Below are 22,552 nucleotides of genomic sequence, written 5' to 3'. Positions count from 1 at the left end.
GCCCCTCCCCTCGTACTAATCCACCGAATGCATGCACAAGGGACCCGAGACCCTGCGTTATTTCCGTGACCTCCCCCTTGTCAAATCAACGGAAGATATGGTCTCTACAATAATTATTATTTTGTGATTCTGGGGCCACTAAAAGTCTTAAAGGTTTCTGGACACATGCCTCCACAACCGTTCAGTTAGTAACCCTAGTTGAGCTTCGTCAACAATAGAAAGCACGATTCCATCCCATGCTTAACTGTGTCAAAGCCTTGGGACATGCACGTGGACCAGAAATAGCAGAGATTTATCTAGAGAAAAGTCTCGCAACGTTGGTGGTCACATATGACTCTTACAGTCAGAAGAGTAGGGGTCGATACCATAAGTCACTATCATAAAAGACATATAAAATCGTTTTATTTCTATTTTACACTCCGGAGTTGTTTTTGAACAATACTCTTATATTAGATATGAATGTAAACCCCCCTCCTCCCCAAAAAAAAAAAAAAAATTGAAGCAAGGGATGCACCAGAAGATTAGGGAGAAATAGTAATACCGAAACCTTTGTTGTATGAAGAGTCTCTGAAGCCAGCAAGTGATAGATTCTCGACAAAATTGGAGGGAGAAGACCCATTTACATGTAAAACCCCTGTATCAAGACTACACAGTGTACTCTTTGGGATTCAATTTGCCATATTTTATGTTGATTACTGCTACCTGTATCTCGCGAACAAATCTGAGCAGTTTTCCTATATTTCTCATTGATTGATACTTTCCCCACCAGGTCAAAATGGATGATAAGAATCACCACAAGGAAGCAACAGAACTTTCTGACAGCATCCACCTTCATCGTTTTAAATCAATCGAAGTGAAGATGGTGTTTTCTTTTACGACACCTATTGACATACCAACTTGCATGTTTTTGTAGGCCCATGCCAATCATCACTTTTAGGCTTGTGAGCATGACATAGGTCATGGAGATCAAGAGAAGGATCCAAAAGAATCTCCATGGCAGGGGGCTGTACGGAAGGTGAGCAGCATATACTGGAGTCAGCACTCGGATGACCTAAACACAAAATAATAATCATAATAATAATAAATTAGGTAATTTGAAATACTTCCCAGAAAAAAATAAATTACATTTTTACTACTTTTTTAAACCAAGCTAGAAATTCAACACAGAAACTAATTAACCAGAAATTGAACAAATCTTTCGAACCCTATTGATGTATCATTAGAAAATTTCGTGCTTTTCCCTCGCATCCTACTGGCTAGCATTTAATGCTTCCAACAAACGCAGAAATCTTATCACTTCAACTTTCAGACTTTATTATATACTACGGAGAGAGCGTTTTGTGAAGACATACCATAAGGGAGAAACTGTTTATTCAATATTAAAAGGTAGAAAGAATAAAAAACTGCAAAAAGGCCAGATATGAAAAAACCATGTAAACATCAATAAAAGGGGCGAGAAGTGGGAGAGGGAAGAGGAGCAAGAAACCAATGGGACAGAGTATTAACAATTACTCACCACACAAGCTGGCGCAAGTGGAACAAAAGTGAGATTTTTCTTGCCATCTTGAGTTTGTATATTCAAAGTCTGAAAATGTTGACAGTGACTTATTTTAAAAGTGATTAATACAAAAGCAAGTTAAAAAAGCTAATTTATAGAATGCAAAAAGCATACGAGGGAAATATGGCTGAATAAATGATATAAAAGAAAAATATTTGTTGTCAAAAACAAAAAAAGGGTTCTAGGGGGGAATGATAAGTAATTTGTCAACAGGAGAAGCATATACCTGCTTGCAGAGATCTTCAAGAAATTCAGAGTATGCAATGGGCTTTATGCCATTGAATTTGGCAAGGAACGAATGTTTTATGATATCAATTAACATTTCACAAACAAAAACCACTAGCGCATTCTGCAGAGTTCATACGACATATGAGCAAGCCAAACAAAGTCCTGTACGGCATTTCTGATAAGAAAATATCTTAAAACAAAGAGTACTGTGATTTTTTACAGTGTACTTACATAAAGAAAACTTTCGAACCAAGGACCCTCTGCTTCTAAAATATTTTGAGCTAAAATGAATAAGAGAAATGCTGAAATGTGGAATCTCTCTACTGAATCTGAGAGGCAAAATAATTCAAGAATTTACATTTTAATTAAAAAACTGAGACAATGAGCAATACACCAAAAAGAAAACATATACATAAAATGCAGGTATAATATTATTTTAATAATGTTTTTCCATGGTTCCCGTGTAGAATATGCTCAAATTGGTTCTCACACACTAACTGATACAAGAATTATAACTTCTTCTTTTTTTCTTTTTAGCTAATATTTCAATTAGTTTGGCAGCTGAATATTTTCTAAATATGTGAGCATTGAAATGCACAATCAATCACAATGGCCAATAAGAAAAAAATTCCTAAACCATCATGTACAGTCAGGTTTGCAGACTAACTATTAAAATAGCAGAGGGTCCTTATCATCTTCGTCCCGGAGTAAGTAGACATAAAAAACCTTCTAACAATGCACTCACCCCACAGGACTGGGAACAAGGCAGTTTGCACCAACAAACAAGGTAGGCCACAAGGAGGCATCAAGATAATATCAGAAAGCAAGATAAGTCAGTAATATAAATATGACAGCAAGGATGGAAAGAGAATGAGAGGTAATGGCAAAGGGAGAGAATAGAGTGTGAAGGAAGAAAGTGTAACTAAGCAGCGAAAGAAGAATGCATATACTCTACAGAAAATAAATGTCAAGAAAAAAACTTGCTTAAAGCAAGCAAGCCAAATGATGCTCTATGATACTAATGGGTACACAAAACATCAACCATTGTTAATAAAGTGACATGGCCATAGCTAGGACTCAGGTCTCATAACTTTCAAAATGAAGTTTACAGGAAGATATCTTCAACATTTCCCTTGAATCACATAAAAAGCATCATCTGAAAAATGTTACAATGATCACTCCTTTTGAACTTTAAATTCCGCAAGAATCCAAAATATCATCAGACAGTCACAAACACCATAAAAAGAAACATGCAAAAGAGCAACTAACCTGAGTATACCAGACTGTGGATGTTATCCTTGCTAAAACGTTTGAAGACATTACTTTTTATCTCAGCAAAGTTATTGGATACCAACAAAGCAAATAATGCATTATTATGAGCAACGATGCAAGTTGATAAAGTAATTGCCTGAGCTAATAAAATAAAAGAATGAAGAAGTAATGATAGTCAAGGAAAAAAACGGAACAAGAATATCAAAGAAGAGGAGAGAAAGAGAGAGAGAGAGATCATCACTAGAGTAAAAGGATATTTGAAAAAGCCATAGCCAATGCTTGGTCCAAAACAAATCTACGAATCCAGAATCTCATTTTTTCCGGAGAGCAATTTGCAAGTCCTTCTGCAGAATAAAATAGGGTTTCTAACACATCTCCACCAAAGCTTTGGCATAATTTATCAAATATCTGGATGTGGACAAAAAACAAACAAAAAAACAGAGTTATACACAATTCAGCCTAATGGTAGCAAAAAGATACTAATGGCATTAGAAACAACATTGATGCTAGAGGAACACACACGCTAGTTCCTTACAGTAAAACAGATCCTATCACAGAGGTACAAAATAAATGAAACCATAAATGTCACTGACAGTCATCAATCCAAAAAAATCTCTTAAAGACTATCTAATCTTATTTTAGAAGCCCTAGCTATGCAATTTTAAAATTTAGATAATTATAGCTATAGACTCTTTGCTAATAACATACGCTATTAATATTTTAATTGGTGACAAAAGTAAAAATATATTCAGAAAGCAAAGAATTTATTTAAGTGTAAGTAGCATACTACGCAAACATCAAATCCATAACCTTAATCCCTTTCCTTTGAGATATTTTTCACATAAAAATTTTGTACTTCTCCCTTGGAAAAAATGGTCCCAACTCCAACTTCAAAAAATTTTGATAAATAGTATGGAGGAATATGCTATTTTAGTAACAGGCCATCAGCCACAATTAGCAATTATTTTTGGCAAATTGCAACTATGGAGTTCAACGATTAAAAAGCTGGGAGCTAAAAGTTCTCATTTTTCAATGTTTTAAGGAATATTTGCTTCTCAACAAGTAGAAACCTGCAGCTCTGTACTCCTTTCCAAGGTTTTCCAAGTATCATGAGCATGTCTCATTGACCACCTTAGCTGTTACCCCTTTCACCCTACTAAGTTGATGTCTCCTAAGGTTAGAACAACTAATGTGATCTCCAATGATGGACACCACCACAGTGCCACATTGTAATCAACTCTAATAGTACTTGATTGAGTCTGTCAGGTTCTATCATTACTAGATTGAGAAGATCAGAAAATTGAACAAGCAACTAAGAAAGGCTGCTTGATAAAATCCCTTTACAACTTTTTGCATTCTTTTGATGGTGAGACTATAAAATTCTTCTGATTGAAACTCGCAAAAGCTTTTGTAACACCTTAAAGATTCCCAATGTGTTTCCACTTCTTTCTCTAATTTTTCTTCTCTCTCTCTCTCTCTCTCTCTTTCTTTCTTTTTTTCTTTCTTTCTTTTTTCTTTTAGACTTTTAATCTAAAAGTGAAAAAAAGAAAGAAGATAACTACACCAGAATTTTTAACCAATGTGTCCATCAAACTCTGGCCCTAAATCCATGAAGCAACAAAATCTCAGACAGTCTATACCTTGTTCATGGTAAATGTTAAGCCTCTATTCTGTTCCCTCAAATGCATATTAATAATTCTCTCAAGTAATTCGGATTGAGTATGCAAAATTTCTCAGGTTCAGCTGTTTATTCCCACCTCCAACACATTGTAAACCACGTAGAGTTTGAATGTTCCTTGCCCACGAATCATGTGATATATCAGGCTGATATCTGGGAAGACAAAAACTTAAATTAGAAAAGAAAACCACCAATTAAATCAGTATTACCTGTTAAACTCTTGGTCAATGAACTGGAAGAGTAATAATTATGCCTCAAAGCTTAACAAGCAGCAATAACACTTGGATATTTGTTAATGCTTGTTTTTTACAAACATGGATGCAGTTATATGTCCTTCTATACCTGTTCGCTCCAGGAGAATAACTCCACAGGCCAGAACAGCAAAGCAGCCAAAATCACACAGCTCGGCAGCTGAAGGCCTCTTGAACTGCCTGTCACAAAGATGGTTAGGTTATTTTGCAATCATTACAAATTACAATAGCTGTGCTATGTGTGAAAAAAGAACAATATAGAGCACAATTTTAAATATGGACTGAAAGAATTAAATGTTTGATCAACTGAAAGAAGCATAGAAAAACAACATTTTTTATACATAATTCAAGAATAGTCTCATTCCCAACTTTCTAATTTTTAGGAAATACATGTTACAAGAACAAAAACTATTTCTTTTGTTCTTGTCTTTATTTTGGGAAAAAAAACAGTGAAAAATGTTTGCAAATTGTTTTCATTTTTATGCCAATTTAAAATTCCATTTTCTAGAACATCGTTCCTATTTTAAATTACCAAGCACATTTTCAAATTTGTTTTCCGCTTTTCATTAAAATGAAACAAAAAAAAAAAAAGGAAACCAAGATTTCAAAAAAAAAAAAAAAAGAAGACACCCTAAATTCAGGTTTCAAATTTTAGGGACTATCCCCATTCTAGACTTTCTGCTACTCAAATTCCAAGCCAGAATCCGTGCCCATATCTTCTAAGAAACAGTGATTGTTCAAACAAAATGGTTCCCTCCTAGGGAAGAATAATCCAGAGGAGGAGGAGGAAGTATTAAAATATGCGCAAGGATCAGATTTGCACCCCAATTAATAAAAGGAAGATGACGGTAATGAATTGTCATCTTCAAGCCTTTTTGAGGCTTTGAAATGAAAGCATAACTCAGAATTTTACAGAATCATTTTACCACTTCAAGGGACGCGCTACAAAGAAAAAAAAAAGCATTACTGTTGACACAATTTTCTTACAAGCATGGGGAATCCAAATAATATTTAGATGAATAAAGAAATGTTGTAAGATTGATCAATCAACCAAATAATGCTCATATATTTGCATATATTTGAGTGGTATATTTGCATGCATATATTCCCAACAAATCATATGTATTAAAGGTACGTACTCACATACATATCAGAGAATGATAGCTAACCTTGTAGTCAGGAGCCTCCAGAGCACAATCAGAATCCTTGTTGGCATGATAGTTAACAAGGACAGAAAAGAATCGAAGCAGATGAAGAAGCCAACATCTATAAGCTGAAACAATGTTTTTGTGCTTGAGAAAGGTTCAAAAAGATATAATGTTACCAGAACATAAATCTTGATTTGGTTAAGCAATCCACCAGAAATACACCATTATTCCAGCATTTTAAAAAATTTAGTAGACATTTCATCTTCAATGCACAGAAATAAAATCTTAGTAAGTTACCAAAAGGGTAAAAATGCAAATACAAGAAACAATGAATAATAAGTGCAAGAAAGCTTATTATTAATAAAGTGATGAGGTAAAGGTATAATTATCAGGAAAATCCATCTTTCCTTTTTTTTTTCTCTTTTTTTTATCCCTATCAAAATTCAAAAAGAGAGAGCTAAGATTACCACTTCACATCTCCAGGGCAAGCGGAAGATGGTGTCATACACTCTCTCTCGTTCTTTCTCACTACCAAATGTTGTGGTGCTCCGCAATGAATTTCCATTATCCATTTCTTCCAAAAAGTATTTCACTGGTGATTTCTCCATTGTAAAAAGATCTGACCAGCCGAGAACCAAACAAGAGTAGATTTTAAACTAATGCTTCCAAGAAACATAACTGAAATAAACCAGAGAATGCAGATACAGTGCTAAGCTTCCTAATTTTTTCCCCCAGGCAACCACACTTAAGGTCAGAATCCTTATATATCTTAATAAATCAGATAACATTATTCTATACAAAATTCCACTAAGAAGTCAGTCTGCATATCAACAATCATAACTTCCTGCATCCAACATCAGCAGCAATTATTATAGAATAAAAGCTTACAACATATAAATATGTTTGTCAACCAATTGAACAACTTGTACATGCTTCTGTCAGTGCTTTCAGATTCCCCTTGAACAAAGAGACAATGAAGAAAAAAAAAAAACTTTAAAGAGGTGGTTCCAATCAAAGAAAAGGAAAGGTGTCTTTAAAACTGGTTTCTCCTTTCTGCATTAGTCAATAAACGTAAAATCAACCTTAGAGCATGCAGGAATCTCTACCATATGACACATGCATGAGTTATATTCCCTATCATGTCATGCAGAACTATGACAGACAATTTTGCACCATCTTTTTATAACATAAGTCAACAGACTAAGCCTCATTCTCAAACTACTTAGGTTCAGCTAAATGAATTTCTCCATTGAACTCAACAAGGGGCTATGGACAGGCTAGAAGGACATCAGACCCTCTGTTCTAAAAACTTTTTACACTATCGAACCACTACTTCCAGAGATATATACATTCACACTTAATATCTAGAATACTAACTTACAGATCTCTTTATCTTAGTCTCGATCATCAACTATGATCATTTTAATGTCTAGAATACTAACATATGAGTGACACTCTACCATCAACCATCATTGTTCATATTGCCATTCCATTTTGATAATAGTTTTCCTAAATTCTTTCTTGCCACTCTTGAATTAATTAGGAGTAATGATTAAAACCATATTTGAACCATTTATTTATACTTGTTCCTTACTTTCTTATAGCATATTCCATGCACCGTAATAGATTTCCATCAAATTCGCAACGAAAGAAATTCATTAAAGAATGAAATTGCGTAAAAACTCACAATTAGGATCCTCGGCCATGAGCCGCTTCCAATCCAACGACTCAGCTGTCTCCAACTTATTCGGCACATTCCCATTTGCCACAGTCTGGGGCGGTGCCGTCGGCAACGGCTCCTTGGAACTACTCACCTCCACACCACTCTCGTCCGCCCTCGCCGCCACCGTCGCCATCTCCTCTCCTCCGCCACCGACAACTCCATTGACATTCCTCTGCCTCAATTCCCCAAAACCACACACATTCTGGCACACACTCTCCTCCACCACCACGACGCTCCCGCCACCAACATAACTGATCTTGTTAACATTTCCGTTATCTCTGATCCCGTAATTCTCGGAATTCGACTCCACCACAACTCCGCTGCTGCTGCCCTGCTGCTCCGATACCGGATCTTCCGGAATTATCGGGAACTCTGTCCTACACTCCTTCTTCTTCTTCTTGTGTTTTCTCTTCTTCCGACGGGACGGTTGAGAGACGCCGTTTTGGGATTGGATTGGATCTGACTTCGATCGGTAGAATAAAGATCGATCTTCTTCTTCTGCTAAAGAGCTGCTTTTGCTCAAAATCTCGAACGACAGCTTCCGACCTGACGATCTCAAAGCCATCGTTACCCGAACATTTGAGAGAAATCCAAAAAAAAAAACAATAATTTTATAACAAAAATTTCAAAATTAATTATTGTTCATTCTTTTGATTTGTTTCGTGTTCATTGGAGTGAGTGGGCTGTTAGTGGGGATTCAACTTTTCATTTCTGCTTTCCCGTTTAATTTGTCTGGTGATGTTTCATCTCACTTGCTATTGGCGCGAGTGACGTCGTTCTACAACTCAGCCGCTTACACGTAATTATCCGTCTCCGTCTCGCATTTTTATTTTGATTTTTTTTTCAATTTTTTAACTTTACCAAATTAAATATTAATAAATATAGGAGAATATTTTTTTTCCTCTTATAATATCGGAGAGAGAGGGAGAGGGTATTGTTTGAAAGAAGATTTTTTTGAAAAAAATTTTTTTTTTAATAAATTGATGTATTTTTTTTTAAAAAAAGTTTTTAATTGGGGTTTTTTAAGTTTTTTTTAGATGTTATTCTTGAAAAAAAAATATTTTTTAAAGAGTTTTCACAAAATTCTATTTGACACAGTTTTTATTTTTAAACAGTAAATAAATTAAAAATAAACCAAGTTAAACGAGCACAAAGTATAAGCTTTGAAAAGTAATAATGGATAATAATTCACGATTACCTTAAATTTATATAATAATCGTATATTACCTTAAAAGGAAAACAAACTAATAATTTATAAAGTCAATAAGATCAACCTCACATGGTGTTGATGTGGAAATTTTGATTAAAATTAATAGTAGATTATGGCCAGTTGATATTGTCACACTAAAATAAAATTTGGGTTAATGAAATAAAATTGACAAATATCTGAATTTATCAGTCTTATATACTCCAAAGTCTAATATTATTACATGCTACTACATTTGTTCTAAGGGTACAAGGTGAGGGGTAAGGATGACAGGAGGGATTTTAAGCTCATCATTCCCGCCGATTAGAGAAGCAAGATGATTGACCAGTAACCACCGTGCTAAAAGCCTAAGGCCACCAAGCTTGAAATTTACTCATAAACGGGATCAAGTAATTAGTATTTACTCTCTTTTGCCCATACCAGATGTTTTATGCCATAGGAAGTCTATGCTATCAAGTAATAGACTTGCAATGGCATTGCTGGTTATTGTGGCTTAATAAACTGCTTTTCAAAAAAAAGTAATTAGTATTTACCCATCGACCAAGTAGAAGATTTTGGGTTCTTTGGGTTCTGTAATTTCCACGGTGCCTTCCAACATCTTAGCTACCTTCCCCATGGATGGCCTTGCCTCTGGCCGGTCCTGAAGGCACCAGATTGCCGTCTTGACCATGCGATCCACCAGGTCAAAATGCAGACGACTATCATAAAAATGCTTGATTTGACGGTCCAAGATGTCCTCCACCTTCATTTCCTTGAACACCTTGTCAAATGCCCACCTCGGGAAGTACCAATCTTCACTATCCATTAATGACCCTTGCATTTCAAAGTTCCTAACCCCACTCACAAGTTCTAACAACACCATCCCAAAGCTATAGACGTCAGCCTTGGGGGTTATGGGATCCATCTTGACCCACTCCGGGGCCATGTACCCGCGGGTCCCTCGGATCCGTGACATACTAACCATATCTTCCTTTTTCCTCAACTTTGCTAATCCAAAATCAGATATCTTGGGGCAAAAATCATCCCCCAGAAGTATATTTTCTGGCTTGATGTCGCAATGTAACACCCACTCTAAGCATTCTTCGTGCAAATACGCGATTGCTCTTGCCACGCCAAGGGCAATTCTATATCGGATGTTCCAATCAAGAATAGGATTTGGCACGTCAGTCCCAATTGGATCCATCTCCACTTCCTTGTCTAGAGAGGGGACCCGACTCGCCGGGAAGAGGTACTTATCAAGAGAACCATTAGGAACATACTCGTAGACCAGAATTCTTTGACCTTTCTCTGCACAAAATCCCCACAATCTGACCAAGTTGAGATGGTGCATCCGGGCAATAATTGTCACCTCTGCCCAAAACTCTGCATCCCCACCGGTCACATTTTTCAAGCACTTCACAGCAACAACACGGTGATCGGTTAATTCCCCTTTATAAACATCACCAAAGCCTCCTTTTCCAATCAGATTGGAAAAGTCATTCGTTGCTGCCTTGAGCTCTGCAAAGGTGAAGCGCTTTGGCCCGCCTGCAGGCAAGAACTCGAGGCCAAAGGTTCGAGCCATGTCTCTATACTTGATGTATTTCTTCAGGAATGCCCAAAAGAAAAGAACCCCAGAGATTAGCTCAGCAGCAAAAAGGGTACAGATTATCACTATATTCCGAGTTGTGGTGTTGGATTCGTCAGGTGGTAAAGGAAGCCTTATATTAACAGGACATGTTGTTTCTAACAAACTTGTCATACCTGTGAAATTGGATCGATCGGTTTCTGATTTGTCAACACGCAAGAAAAATGCAGACTCCGTCCCTGGAGACCAGTATCCGTATAGCAATCGATCAATCTGGAGCACACAGGATCCTTTTCCATCATATTTGAAACCAAACCCCAGACAATTTGGATTGGCCAGGCATCGGGATTGACACATTGAGAAATTCTTAACATTCAGATTACTCTGATCTGAGCTTCCAGAGAAGTTAACATAATCCAGCTGAAGAAACTTGGTGTTTCCAGGATTCCTGAGGGGAATTTTGATCTCACATGAGTTATTGTCATTGGCTCTTTTTCTGAATCCTGGTGGGCAAACGCAAGAAGTGGGATCAGAATTTGATGCATCATTCATGCAAATAGCATTAGGCCCGCAAGTTCCATGAACCGTGCACATTTCTTGAACAGCTTGCCAAACAACTTCCCACTCACCGGCTTCCGAACCAAAGCTGTAAATTCTGAGATTTCCATCATTATCCAGTGTCAGTCTCCGTAACCGGTTGGGTTCACCGAAATCTGAAGAAACCAAAGTAGCTCCATTATCTTGAAGCACCCTTCCATTTTCATCCAGTTTTTGAAACGCGTTGTCAATGTTCCAGTATTCAGAAGAGTTAAAAACCAGGATTTTGCTATTCTGGAAGATGAATTTATCATTCTTTGATTGCATCGCCGTCCCATTTTTTGCCTTCAATGTCTGGTTAGGCAAAATCGTATCTGTTGGATAATCAAAACTCTGCCAAGTCCCATAAACAAGGTTACCTTCATCTTTCAAGACTAGTGTGGAGTTCGGATTGCCAATAGCCGCAGGCTCTGGCCACAAGGTTCCGCCTGCAGAGTTGATTAAACGTAGCTCACTGGTATTGCTGATGACAAGAGAGGAAGTACGATCGATCGTAGAGTTAGTCTTAGCTGACCAGACAGTGGTTCTATTTCCAGATATGTTGTAATACCAAATAGAGAAAGTATAGTGATTTGAGGAAGAGGGTATTTGCATAAAACCAGCGGCGAAGTCTCTGTTGGGAGAGAGAAGAATCCTGTTTTGAGTTGGGAGCCATGGGAAGTCCGAGGAGGAGAAAGAGTGGTTTTGCTGGGATAAGGATGGTGACGGGTTTAAGAGGAGGAGACTGAATAAGAAAGAGATTAGAAAAAGGAGAGACATGGTTGAGAGGTTGTTTCCTTCGTTTTGATAATGGAAATATTTTCTTATTGTATGAACTGTGAGGGGAGGTTGTAGCTGGTGGAGGGTTTTTAATGGCGGCTTTGAATGGCTGTTGCTTCGTTGACGCTGGACTTTTCAGTCTTGATTGGATGGCTACTAATTTTTCATTTTTGTTGTTGGGGGCAATTATGGTCCCCTGCTGCAGCTCTGCTTGACTTAAAATAGGTTGCAGTCAATATAATTCGAGTAATTTTTCGGAAAAGATTTCTCACTAACAAAACGAAGGAAGCAAACAAAAGCAAAAACCATTAAAGCGAAATGGACGTCATCGTCAATATCTCAGTGCGCAAAATTGCAAACAAACTAAATTTGATCCCCATCAAGGGTTGGAACTTCAAAGTCTTTGGTTCTTATGTCTGGGAGGACAAAACCCTTCAAACAAGAAAAACTGAACCAAGTTAAACGTTTGAGACTTGAGTTGAGACCAAGGAAAATTGAAAGAAAAGAACAGCTGGTCTCGATTGGGCAATTTCTTTTTCCTTTCAGCCTTTGGAAAATCTAGAATTCAAAGTTTTTTTTTTTAATTGAGTAAAAGAGATTTCAATCTTGTTCTTATGCACTAATTAATAAACAAAATACTTGAATGTAAACAAAATATTTAAAATTACCACTGAATAAAAGGAAAAAAATATTTTTGAAGGGAGAAAACAACGGTAGTTGAGTTCGGAAAAATGATTTCCCAGGATAATTTTCTTCCAATTTGGTGCAAAGTATTTTCTTCTTTTTGGTTCCACTTTGGATAATAGAATTAAATTAATAAAACGTTTGTATTATACTTGTCCCATTCTGAAATGATTTTCAATGTTATATTTTAATAGAAATTCAATTAATTAAGCACCTTCCTAATTTGAATTGAATTTTATTATTTTTCAATTATATTATAACACTTGAAATCTGTTTCAAATTTGAACTGAACTCGTGATTTCAAAAATATAAAAGCTTAATTTTTGCATATTTAAATACCTTTATTTGAATTGAGCAACTTAGAGAGAAGTAAAAGGTATCAAACACAAAGCTAGGAAAACATGAGAAATGTTGAATCGGATTATGAAAATCTCTCAACACTCTTTTTTTTTTTTTTTGGTTCATGACAAATTAGATGTCCCCCAAGTTGATTTTAATTTGGTGTAGTCTGTATGCATTGACATTTCCAGTATCAATAACTTTCTTGACTCAAAAAGGGGGTCATTACTTAATTTGGTTCTTATATGCTATTGTTTTCAAACAAAAAGAATAATAAAAATAAAAAATTATACGATCCACGATTTAAAGCAAAAATATGTAACATTGAGTTATCAATGTTTATGCTAAAAGATGTTGTGGTTTTTGTTACAGTTGGTTAGTAGTTGTGGACGAAAATATAATTTTAACACTCTTAAAACTCTTTTGATAATAAAATTATAATTAATTTTTCTGAAATTGAAGTTTACAAGAGAAAGGCAATGAGTTACTAATATGACATTCATAAGATATCTTGTCAATTATATGGTCGTGGTTATTTATAGCACTTATAACAAATTAGTTTTTTACAAATTCAAACAAAAAAGATATATATATATATTTAAATAAAAATACGATACTTTTCACTAATGTTAATTTTTTATATTAATTTGATTTATGTTATCAAATGTTGGACAATAATAGTCTCTTTTAATATTAACTTGATGATATTTTGAAATCATAAAAATTGACAAACATAGTGCTAGCTGATCAACCTTAAAAGATTTATTTCAGATTGAATATAACGTATTGAATTATTCAAAGGAAATCTATTTTCAATTCAAAGGAAGCTAAAGTTTGATGACGGTAATGAGATTGCTCATTCTACTAAAAGTTTCGAGATTTACAAATTGGTCTTCAATTATGAAAGTGGTAAATCGTTAGAACAGAAGGAGGTGAAGAAGATTTAGATTAGATAAGGATGTAATGATCGTGGGCGATAGCAAGACATTGGTTTTGAAATGAGCCTGAATTCGTGGTTTCAGTGGGCTGCAGGTTTAGGATCATTATTCTTATGTCTTAGGGTTACGAAAAAGTCGTCGGCGTTGGTGCAGTACACGACTAGACCATGAGCATCACTTTCACTTGGAAAAAAGATTCCCGATGACAAATATCTGAATTTCCCAGTTACCATCACTTCATTGTACAACCACACATCTACTCCGCCGTGTTTCTTCAGACACGACTCCGCAATTACCCTGGAATCAAGGCAAGGAAATGTAATCATTATCCGGTATTTCTTTTATTAATTTACAATGTATTTGATAAATGATTGAATTTTTTAAAATTATTTAATAAGTTAAATTTTTTATTTTAATTTTCATTCAATATTTTAAATAATAAAAGATAAAATATTTTTACATGTAATTTTTAATTATAATTTTACGTAAATTTATTAATTTTTAAGATAAATAATCTGTTTCAAAAAATTTTTTTTACTAAACACATGAATTCAACGATTAATCAATCGTTAATATTTTTATTAATTTGATAATATGATAATATTAAAAAAATAATTTTATTTTTTATTAATTTTAAAAATTATTTTATATAAATTATAATTTTTTATTTTTTTAAAATTTTTTCTCTTTTACAAAAAAAAAAAAATTCCCTCCCTAAGAGAGAGGAGCACCGATCTGGTACCCTCCAGGGTACTCCCCTCCCTTAGCCAGTCATATTGTTTGAGATAAAAATAAAAAATTTTTTTAATCTTTTTATATTTTTTATTAACTATATTTATCCTTTTGAGTTTTATTGTCCATTTTGTAAAATAATAACTAAATATTAAAAGGGTGAAAGTATTTTACCTAGTAATAAATTCTTCCCAACCTAAGTTTAAAAATTTTATTATCTTGTTTTCTCTTAAACATTGGAACGAGTCCTTGATGCTGGCATTTGGCAATTTCATTTTCACAATTATTGCCCGTAGATGACTGGGATTATGTACTAGGAGGCGGCTTGACTATTGTTACAGAGTTTGTTAATGTCTCCATTAATAGGGATGTACCTTGTTCCTTAGTGGAAGACAATTTTGTATGAAAAGATTGAATGATTGCACTTATGAGCTTTTTCTTAATGCATCATCTTTGGATCAATGGGTGGATTCATAATTTAATAATTACTAATAATTTTGTCAGATTAATAAAATATATTAAGCCTTTTCTTGAAATAAAAATCTTTTAGCTTTCAAAAAAAAAGAAAAAGAATTGATAAATGCATATAGATTTTTAATTCAAAAAATTGATTCATATCAAGAGCTCTTTCAAATTCATGTCAACAAATACTTTAGTATGTCCTCCACGTATATATACAAGTAGTCATAATCGACATTGTATTAACTTTCGTTATATTTACATTACGAAATAAGAGTTTTTTGAGGTAAAATAAAAAAATAAGGTTTTTTTTAAATACAAATCAAAGAAAAAAGATTTTTTTTTGGGTATGATAAAAATGTAGGAGTTCAAGTAAAAAAAATTGATATAATTTAAGCAAAAAAAAAATAGTGATTACCTCTTTTATTTATGTCAGCAATGTTTAAATTTTGAAATTTTAAATTTTACATATTTTTCATTTACTAATTGAATTAATTCTACTCATCTTTAAATATTATTGATATTTTAAGTATTAACTAAATTCTATTGATTAATCAATTTTCAATTTTTTGATACAAGGGAAAAACAGCTAATAAATAAGGATTACATCATTTTAGGCCAACTTGTTCCTAGTTTATTTGTAAAAATATAACTTAAAATTCCCAATGGAGGAAGATAAAAAATATGAAGACTTATAGATACGTTTTCGTGGGTGCGGTTATCCAGTCAGCACATTGATTGGCATCACAATGAACGTAAGTGATTGAACATTTCCAATTTCGATGAATCAATTCCTCAATGTTCCTTAGTAAATGATAATTCGGGTCCAAAGATGACAAAGGTTTTGCAAGTTTTCAATTAAGAATTTTATGAATTTCACCTAAAAAAGCCTTTATGCAAATGCTAATTAATCTTACTATTTTCATTTTGTTCATAAATCTAATGGCACAACCTATGACCGGACGTAGCAAATGTGCAAGGCAAGGGCGGCCCAATAAGTTTAAAGACATAAAATGAAATATTCAAATGAGACTTTGTTTTATTAAAATTAAAAAATATATTAAAATTTTATTCTTCTAACTTTTTAGATGCAAAATTTTTAATTAAACTTTTATAATTAAGTTCTTCTAATATTTCTTTTTTAATTGATAATATAATCAATCTATTTAATCTTTTTTGAGATATTATTGATCTTAAATAAGATTTTATTAATTTTAGTTTTGAAAAACTTATTTCTCCTGAAACAACACTTACTGGAACTGTTAACATTATTCTAAAAGCAATATATACATTTGGAAAAGAATCGAGTCTTCTTATATGATTAAGTATGTCAATTGAACTGTTTTCTTCCTGTACAATTTCTTTTAAAATTTTTAACTTTGAAAATAAATCTAAACCATCAATATCAAAATAGTTGTTATATTTTAATGAACATTCAACATTAAGACAATATTCTTTCAAATGAAGCTCACAACTTTATAAAGATAATAAAAGAATAGACTTGTTGTGTATTCTTTAGAGAAAAACTAAAGTTAAAGGAAGAAAGAGCAAATGAGAAAGGAAGATTTCAAAATTAGATATTATACATTGAAAAAAAATAATTAGTTTTATATATAGGAAAAAAAAATTATTAAATGTGTTAATTGAAAATAAGAGAAATAAGTGAGAAAAAAATAACTATTGGAGATGATTAAATACATATGATTGTTAGTTTATTGTAAATAAGAGAATATAGTTGAGAATTAATAGCATTTTAGAAATAAAGAAGTAATAGAAAATTGAGATTTATTAGACACATAATTAAAAAAATGAAGAAATAAATAAATTTATTAATTATTTTTTATTTTTATAATTAATTATATTATAATTATTATAAAATTATAAATCTTTCATAAAATTGAGGCTTTTCCAATTGGGTGCTAAAGCCCTTGCTTGGGTGGCTTCACCCAAGGGCCGGCCTTGGTGCAAGGTAGTGGGAGGATGATTGAGTTTGGCTAAGTGACAAGTATATGAAAAAGGAAATAAAGAAAGTATGCAAAAAATATTAAAAAAGAAAAATTAGGAAATGAAGAAATAAATTGAAAGAAAAAAAAGTGCAAGTCAACTGCCAAATAAATAGCTTTAAAGAGATCTTGGCAATATATGTTAATTTACTCATAATTAAATCAAATTAAACAATTAAATCTGATATCAACCAATAAATCATTGAATTATTGAATGATAGATGCCAACTTGAGTTTGTATAAACAAACATTTTGCTTTTATATTATATGGATTCAACAAAGAGTTTGTATACTTCCCCAGGGCTATCTTACATGCTTTTATCAAATTTCTATTTGTATAATTAACTTCACTTCAATTCAACTACCTGATATGGTAATTTCTTTTCTAGATAAAGTTTATTCTAAAAAAAAAGTTAGAAAAGTTATGGGTTTATTATAGATATTTTAAATCAAAAATAAAAAAACTTGTACTTATTTTAAAAAAAACACCATTTTGTTTCTTTATTGAATTTAAAATTAAAATTACGTTTAATTTATTGATAAAGGAGTTCAGTCAGGTTCAATTTGATAGTTGAAAATTTTAATATATACATATTAGATATTATTATTTTACCTATATTTTTTGAACATGAGATACATTTATTTATCATTAAATCAAATATTCAAATATCATATTAGACACTTGATGCTTAAAAATACTTGAATGCATACTTTTGTCTCAAATGATAGTCGAAAATTACAATACTTGAATTAAAATATTTAAGCTAATGAAATTTTACATGATGTGGAAAAAATCCAAATAGAAATCTCAACACTTTTGCTACAAATATATTTAAACTAGAAAAAATCCACCATAAGTGAAAGATGCTACCTCCTCACAGGGGATCCTAGTTCCTTTTTCCCCTCAATTTCTTCAGCAAGGGTGCCACATTCACTGCATAGCTAACGTAAATTCTATCTATCATTTCATCCACGAACCGGAAGTAGGCATGTCTCCAAGACTTTTTGATGATCAAAGTACCACACACAGCCCAAAATCCCACTATAAATCCCACTGCCATTGCTATGTAGAACCAGAGCATTGCAGGCGTATCATCATCTTGATCTTTAGTGGGATGGTTATCGCTGGTGGGTGTTGAGCAATTGGTTCGTAATGGAGGCCCGCAAAGTTTCCCGTTTCCCTCATAAATGGAAGGGTCGTTCAAGGTTTGGAACTGGTTGACAGAAGGGATTTGGCCAGACAAGTCATTGTAAGATAAGTTCAAATGGTTCAATGATGTCATGGATGACATACTTGCAGGGATTGGGCCTGAAAGATGGTTGCATGAGAGGTCAAGAGTTTCTAACTGTTGCAAGCTTCCGATATTTTCTGGTATCTTTCCTGTCAATTGGTTCCTGGATAAATTTAACGTACCTAAGGTTGAGAGGCTTGCTATTCCTTTTGGGATTTCACCTTGTAGATTATTTCTTGACAGGTCTATGATGTTCACGAGATCAAGAATCAAGGTGAATTTAAGTATCCTTCCTTTAACATAGAACTCCATTTCATCCAAGTAGACAGGACGGTTACCGGGCTTAAAAGGAGTATAAGAAGCCAAGTTACGCAAGCCCCTTAAATTGCCTAAACATGGTGGAATTTGTCCGGATAGATTGTTACGCCCAAGGTCCAGGATATGGAGATCAACGAGATCACACAAATTTTCAGGAATCTTTCCACTAAACATATTGCCTCGTAGACTTAGTATTGACAAGAATGGTAGCACTTCCCCCATCCATCTTGGGATGTCTCCAGAAAATTGATTATTTGCAAGACTAAGTTCAGACAGATTCTGGCAATTCTGTAAAGATGAGAGCTCTCCAGAAAGATTATTACCGCTCAACTTCAATGTGTAAAGCCAAGGCAGTGAGCAAATTGAGCTTGGAATGCTACCGGAAAGATTGTTGTTTGAGAGATCTATGGCCCACAAAAATTCTGAACTCTCCCATTGAGGTATCTTTCCAGTAAGTTGATTGTTTGAAAGAGATATAATTTGCAAGTTATCTAACCTACTTATGGATGAAGGGATACTACCATTAAGAGAGTTCTCAGAAAGATCCAAAGATTCTAGCATTTGCAATTGTAGACCAATGTCCTTTGGAATAGGTCCTGAAAACAAGTTTTTCCTCAAAGAGAGGATATTGACATTAGAACAGAGTGGAAGTAGGCCCTCGAATTGGTTGGAACTTAGGTCCACAACCACACGATACGCATCGGGTGCAAATTTTAAAGATCTGGGAAGCTTTCCTCTCAATTTGTTGTTATAGAGATCCAAATATCCAAGCTGTGGACTTAATTGCCAAAACCAATCAGGAATTTCATCTGAAATAGCTGCTGCCGCGAGGATTAGAGACTCCAGTTCCTTCTGGGTTTGGAGCCATGCGGGAAACTCTGGACCTATTCGACATTTACTGATGGAGATTGCTTTCAGACTAAAAGGCGGAACCCACTTCTTCGGTCTCACATCAAATTCCAAGGACTGGTTTTCAGATGATATGGTAAAGTATTTCAAGGCTTTTAGGCGGAGGAAATGAGTCTCAGATAAGACACCTCCCCAGTAATTACTGCCAAGAAACAATCTCACCAACTTACTTAGTTGTCCAATACTTTCAGGAACAAATCCATTTAAGTTGTTCGTAGAGACGTCCAATTCCTCCAAACATGACAAGTTCCCAATAGATGCTGGAAGTGAACCTGAGAAAGAATTATTGCTGACTAGGAGACTTCGCAAATGTTTAAGATGTCGCAAGGACTCAGGTAGTTGTCCTCCCACATTATTAGAATATAAGTACAACGTTTCCAAAGCAATATTACCACATTTCGATAAACTATCGACAAATCTGTTCAATTCACCATTAATCTTATTTACCGATAGATCTAAAGCCCGCAAGTTACAAAGATGTCTCCAATCAATGTCATTCAAAGAGTCGCTGATTCCATTGTACCCCAAGTTTAGGCTTACAAGGGTACTCATGTTAAACAACCAACGAGGCATTGATGAACCGAAATTATTTTGTTCAAGGTTGACGACCAGAATGGAACTGAAGTTAACAACTGGAAGAGAAAGGGGAAAGGTTTTGAGGTCGCAGCTAGGGAAATGCAACTCCTCCAGAGAAGGAAGCTTATTAACAGCTTGCAACCAACTGGTCGATGCCAAACTCAGGTTCACGTAGCCTAGATTTAGGTACTTCAATGAAGAAATTTTGGATATCCAATTCAAATCAGAAACCCAAATGTTTGGGGGATAATAGTCAAAACCTGAAGATGCTTGAAGATCAAGAAAACGCAAGTTTGACAGATTTCCAAGATGAGGGGGAATCAATCCAACAAAGGAGGACAGAGAGAGATTAAGGTAAGTCAACTTCTTGAGTGAACCGATCAACTTTGGTATTGAATTGTTTTCAAAATTGTTCAAGCTTAGGTCCAAGTAATCTAAATATTTCAATTCAAGCAATGAAGGATTTAGCTTACCGCCCAATCTTGAATCAAAAGTGGGTAAAGGACTGAAATCCTGAAAGAAAATCTGGTCGTATGGGTTTCTGAGATCAAGCTTCGTGACACGCCCTGTCTTCTTGTTGCAACCAACACCTGACCATTTGCAGCAGTCCTCACCAATCCACGAAGATAACCGGTCCGAAGGATCTGTAAGATCCTCTTTGAACTTGAGAAGTGCTTTCTTTTCAATCTCACTCCAACTTTTTGAGAAGTTGCTGGAATGGGGATGAAGTTCATTAGCTTGGACGGATGTATATTCAGGTAATAAATGAATGAGAGCGAGAATAACAGTACCACCAAGAGTAGTCCTGCTGGCCATATCTGCCTCAATGGCCCCAAAATATCCGCTCAATATCAAGGTAAAGGTGTGGTTTACTGAAAGAAAACTAAAGAAACATGGGATGAGAACAAGCTGATCCCTCGAGTGAGTTGCGTAGCAAAGCAGAAGGATAGAGACTCCTCTTTGAAGCAAGCAAAATCATCGTTAAGTCACGGAAACTTTTTTGACAAAAGGAGTCGAGTTATATATCATTATAGATATAGAAATTTGTATGACATGTCAAAATCAAATAAAAATTATTAAATAATTTTTTCTTAAGATATTTAATAAATCAAGATATCAATTATAATTAAGTTATCACGTTAGTCTTTATGAATTTATATTTTTTTATTAATATAACAAGATAACGAATTTGTGTATACTTATATAATAATTTTTAATTAATTTTAATTTTTTTTTATTTATAAATGAATGGACACTTGACATATGTCTATATCATTTATAAAAAAATTTTAATTGCAGAATGATTTTGAGTCAAAGTCATCGGAAAATTCTTGTCACGTCTACGGAAGACTAAATATGATCTTTGTGTGGACGGTGGAAAACTTTCCAAATGCCTTTTTCCTATTTTCCAAACTTGAAAACCCAGGGAACAAGTTACTTAGCCAAAAGCATTTGTTGATCAAATTTAAATGATGAACTTTAATTAAGTAGTGAATGATTTTTGGTATAATACTCTATTTAAGAAAATTTAAATATATAGATGCCAACTTATTCTCTGGGTTACTTGAGTTGTTGAGTTGGACCCAAAGTTCAGTCCAGTCAATTCCATGTTGACGTAGATGCTAACTTATCCTCTGGGTTAGAAAAAAAAAAAAAGGAAATTAAAGTCAATTTGTTCCCTGAGTTTTCAAGTCTGGAAAATAGGAAAAGGGCACTTGGAAAGTGTTCCACCGTCCGCGTAAAGATCATATTTAGTTTCCGTGGACTCGACAAGAATTTTCCGATGACTTTAACACAAAATCATTATGTAATTAAAATTTTTTTCATAAACAATATAGATAACATGATAATTTTTAATTATATATAATTAAAAAAACAAAATTAGTATGATAATTTTTAATTATATATAATTAAAAATTACAATGTGAGTGTGCATGAGTTTGTTCTTTAATATTATTTATCTTGTCAATAACATGGGAAGTAATCACAGTAAACTCTAATCAAGCTTTGAAGAACCAAAGAAATGATCAACTTGACCTGTATAAAAACGGGGTGAAGTCTCTATTATTCTTTTTATTACAATTAGTGAGTCTCTAGAGACAAATTTGGGTTCATGATTTTGCATCTATCAAAGAAATCTTGTTCTGTACTGGATAAATTGTCAAAGTTCTATAAATAAAGTAAGAAGAAACAGTTACTCAAGAACGTATTTTAATATGCATAATGAGTAACAGCAACGGATAATATTAATTTATATGACTACTAAGAGTGGTGGGTTTTCCTAATAGATGGTCATTGATGATGTGATGAGACTTATTCGTGGGTAAAAGGAAAGAGAGAAAAAGTATTTATATTTTTGGAAAAAATTAAGAAGAAG

At 33.9% G+C, this 22,552-nt stretch overlaps 3 protein-coding genes across 5 annotated transcripts; all 3 read right to left on the bottom strand.

The window, feature by feature from the left end:
* Positions 1-380: 380 nt before the first annotated feature.
* On the bottom strand, positions 381-8,643 carry POD1 (POLLEN DEFECTIVE IN GUIDANCE-like protein). 2 transcript variants are annotated; one of them, XM_018116308.2, is made up of 11 exons: positions 7,823-8,643; positions 6,603-6,754; positions 6,157-6,279; positions 5,079-5,163; positions 4,816-4,889; positions 3,316-3,466; positions 3,056-3,223; positions 2,018-2,115; positions 1,785-1,907; positions 1,517-1,585; positions 381-1,051 (listed from the first exon to the last, which is right to left on the bottom strand). In XM_018116308.2, the coding sequence occupies exons 1-11, from the start codon at positions 8,421-8,423 to the stop codon at positions 845-847; spliced, it is 1,851 nt and encodes a 616-aa protein (XP_017971797.2). In that variant the 5' UTR covers positions 8,424-8,643; the 3' UTR covers positions 381-844. The 2 variants fall into 2 exon arrangements, with proteins under 2 accessions (XP_017971797.2, XP_007045502.3); XM_007045440.3 differs by having other exon boundaries at positions 5,079-5,167; positions 6,157-6,260; positions 7,823-8,642.
* A 598-nt stretch (positions 8,644-9,241) lies between these two features.
* Positions 9,242-12,162, bottom strand: LOC18610024 (G-type lectin S-receptor-like serine/threonine-protein kinase At1g34300). Its single transcript, XM_007045439.3, has one exon. It carries the CDS (start codon positions 11,983-11,985, stop codon positions 9,595-9,597), a length of 2,391 nt encoding a protein of 796 aa, XP_007045501.3. The 5' UTR covers positions 11,986-12,162; the 3' UTR covers positions 9,242-9,594.
* A 5,782-nt stretch (positions 12,163-17,944) lies between these two features.
* LOC18610023 (receptor-like protein EIX2) lies at positions 17,945-21,161 on the bottom strand. Of its 2 annotated transcripts, XM_088803496.1 has the most exons (2): positions 20,649-21,161; positions 17,945-19,871 (listed from the first exon to the last, which is right to left on the bottom strand). In XM_088803496.1, the coding sequence occupies exons 1-2, from the start codon at positions 20,989-20,991 to the stop codon at positions 18,028-18,030; spliced, it is 2,187 nt and encodes a 728-aa protein (XP_088659622.1). In that variant the 5' UTR covers positions 20,992-21,161; the 3' UTR covers positions 17,945-18,027. The 2 variants fall into 2 exon arrangements, with proteins under 2 accessions (XP_088659622.1, XP_017971690.2); XM_018116201.2 differs by having other exon boundaries at positions 17,945-21,161.
* Positions 21,162-22,552: the final 1,391 nt, after the last annotated feature.

This window comes from Theobroma cacao, chromosome 2 (assembly GCF_053813885.1).
Source record: "Theobroma cacao isolate CCN51 chromosome 2, ASM5381388v1, whole genome shotgun sequence".
NCBI classification, from domain to species: Eukaryota; Viridiplantae; Streptophyta; class Magnoliopsida; order Malvales; family Malvaceae; genus Theobroma; species Theobroma cacao.
Note: the sequence above shows the minus strand (reverse complement) of the source record. Positions and strands in the feature narration are given on the sequence as shown.

Bases quoted from the DNA above. Each gene is read 5' to 3' on its own strand.
- LOC18610023 (XM_018116201.2), bottom strand. From the start codon at position 20,991: ATGGCCAGCAGGACTACTCTTGGTGGTACTGTTATTCTCGCTCTCATT.
- LOC18610024 (XM_007045439.3), bottom strand. From the start codon at position 11,985: ATGTCTCTCCTTTTTCTAATCTCTTTCTTATTCAGTCTCCTCCTCTTA.
- POD1 (XM_018116308.2), bottom strand. From the start codon at position 8,423: ATGGCTTTGAGATCGTCAGGTCGGAAGCTGTCGTTCGAGATTTTGAGC. The intron at 6,280-6,602 runs GTAATCTTAGCT...ACCTTTCTCAAG, and splicing joins TGCCCTGGAGATGTGAAGTG to CACAAAAACATTGTTTCAGC. The intron at 3,467-4,815 runs GTGGGAATAAAC...GTCCACATCCAG, and splicing joins TGGTTTACAATGTGTTGGAG to ATATTTGATAAATTATGCCA.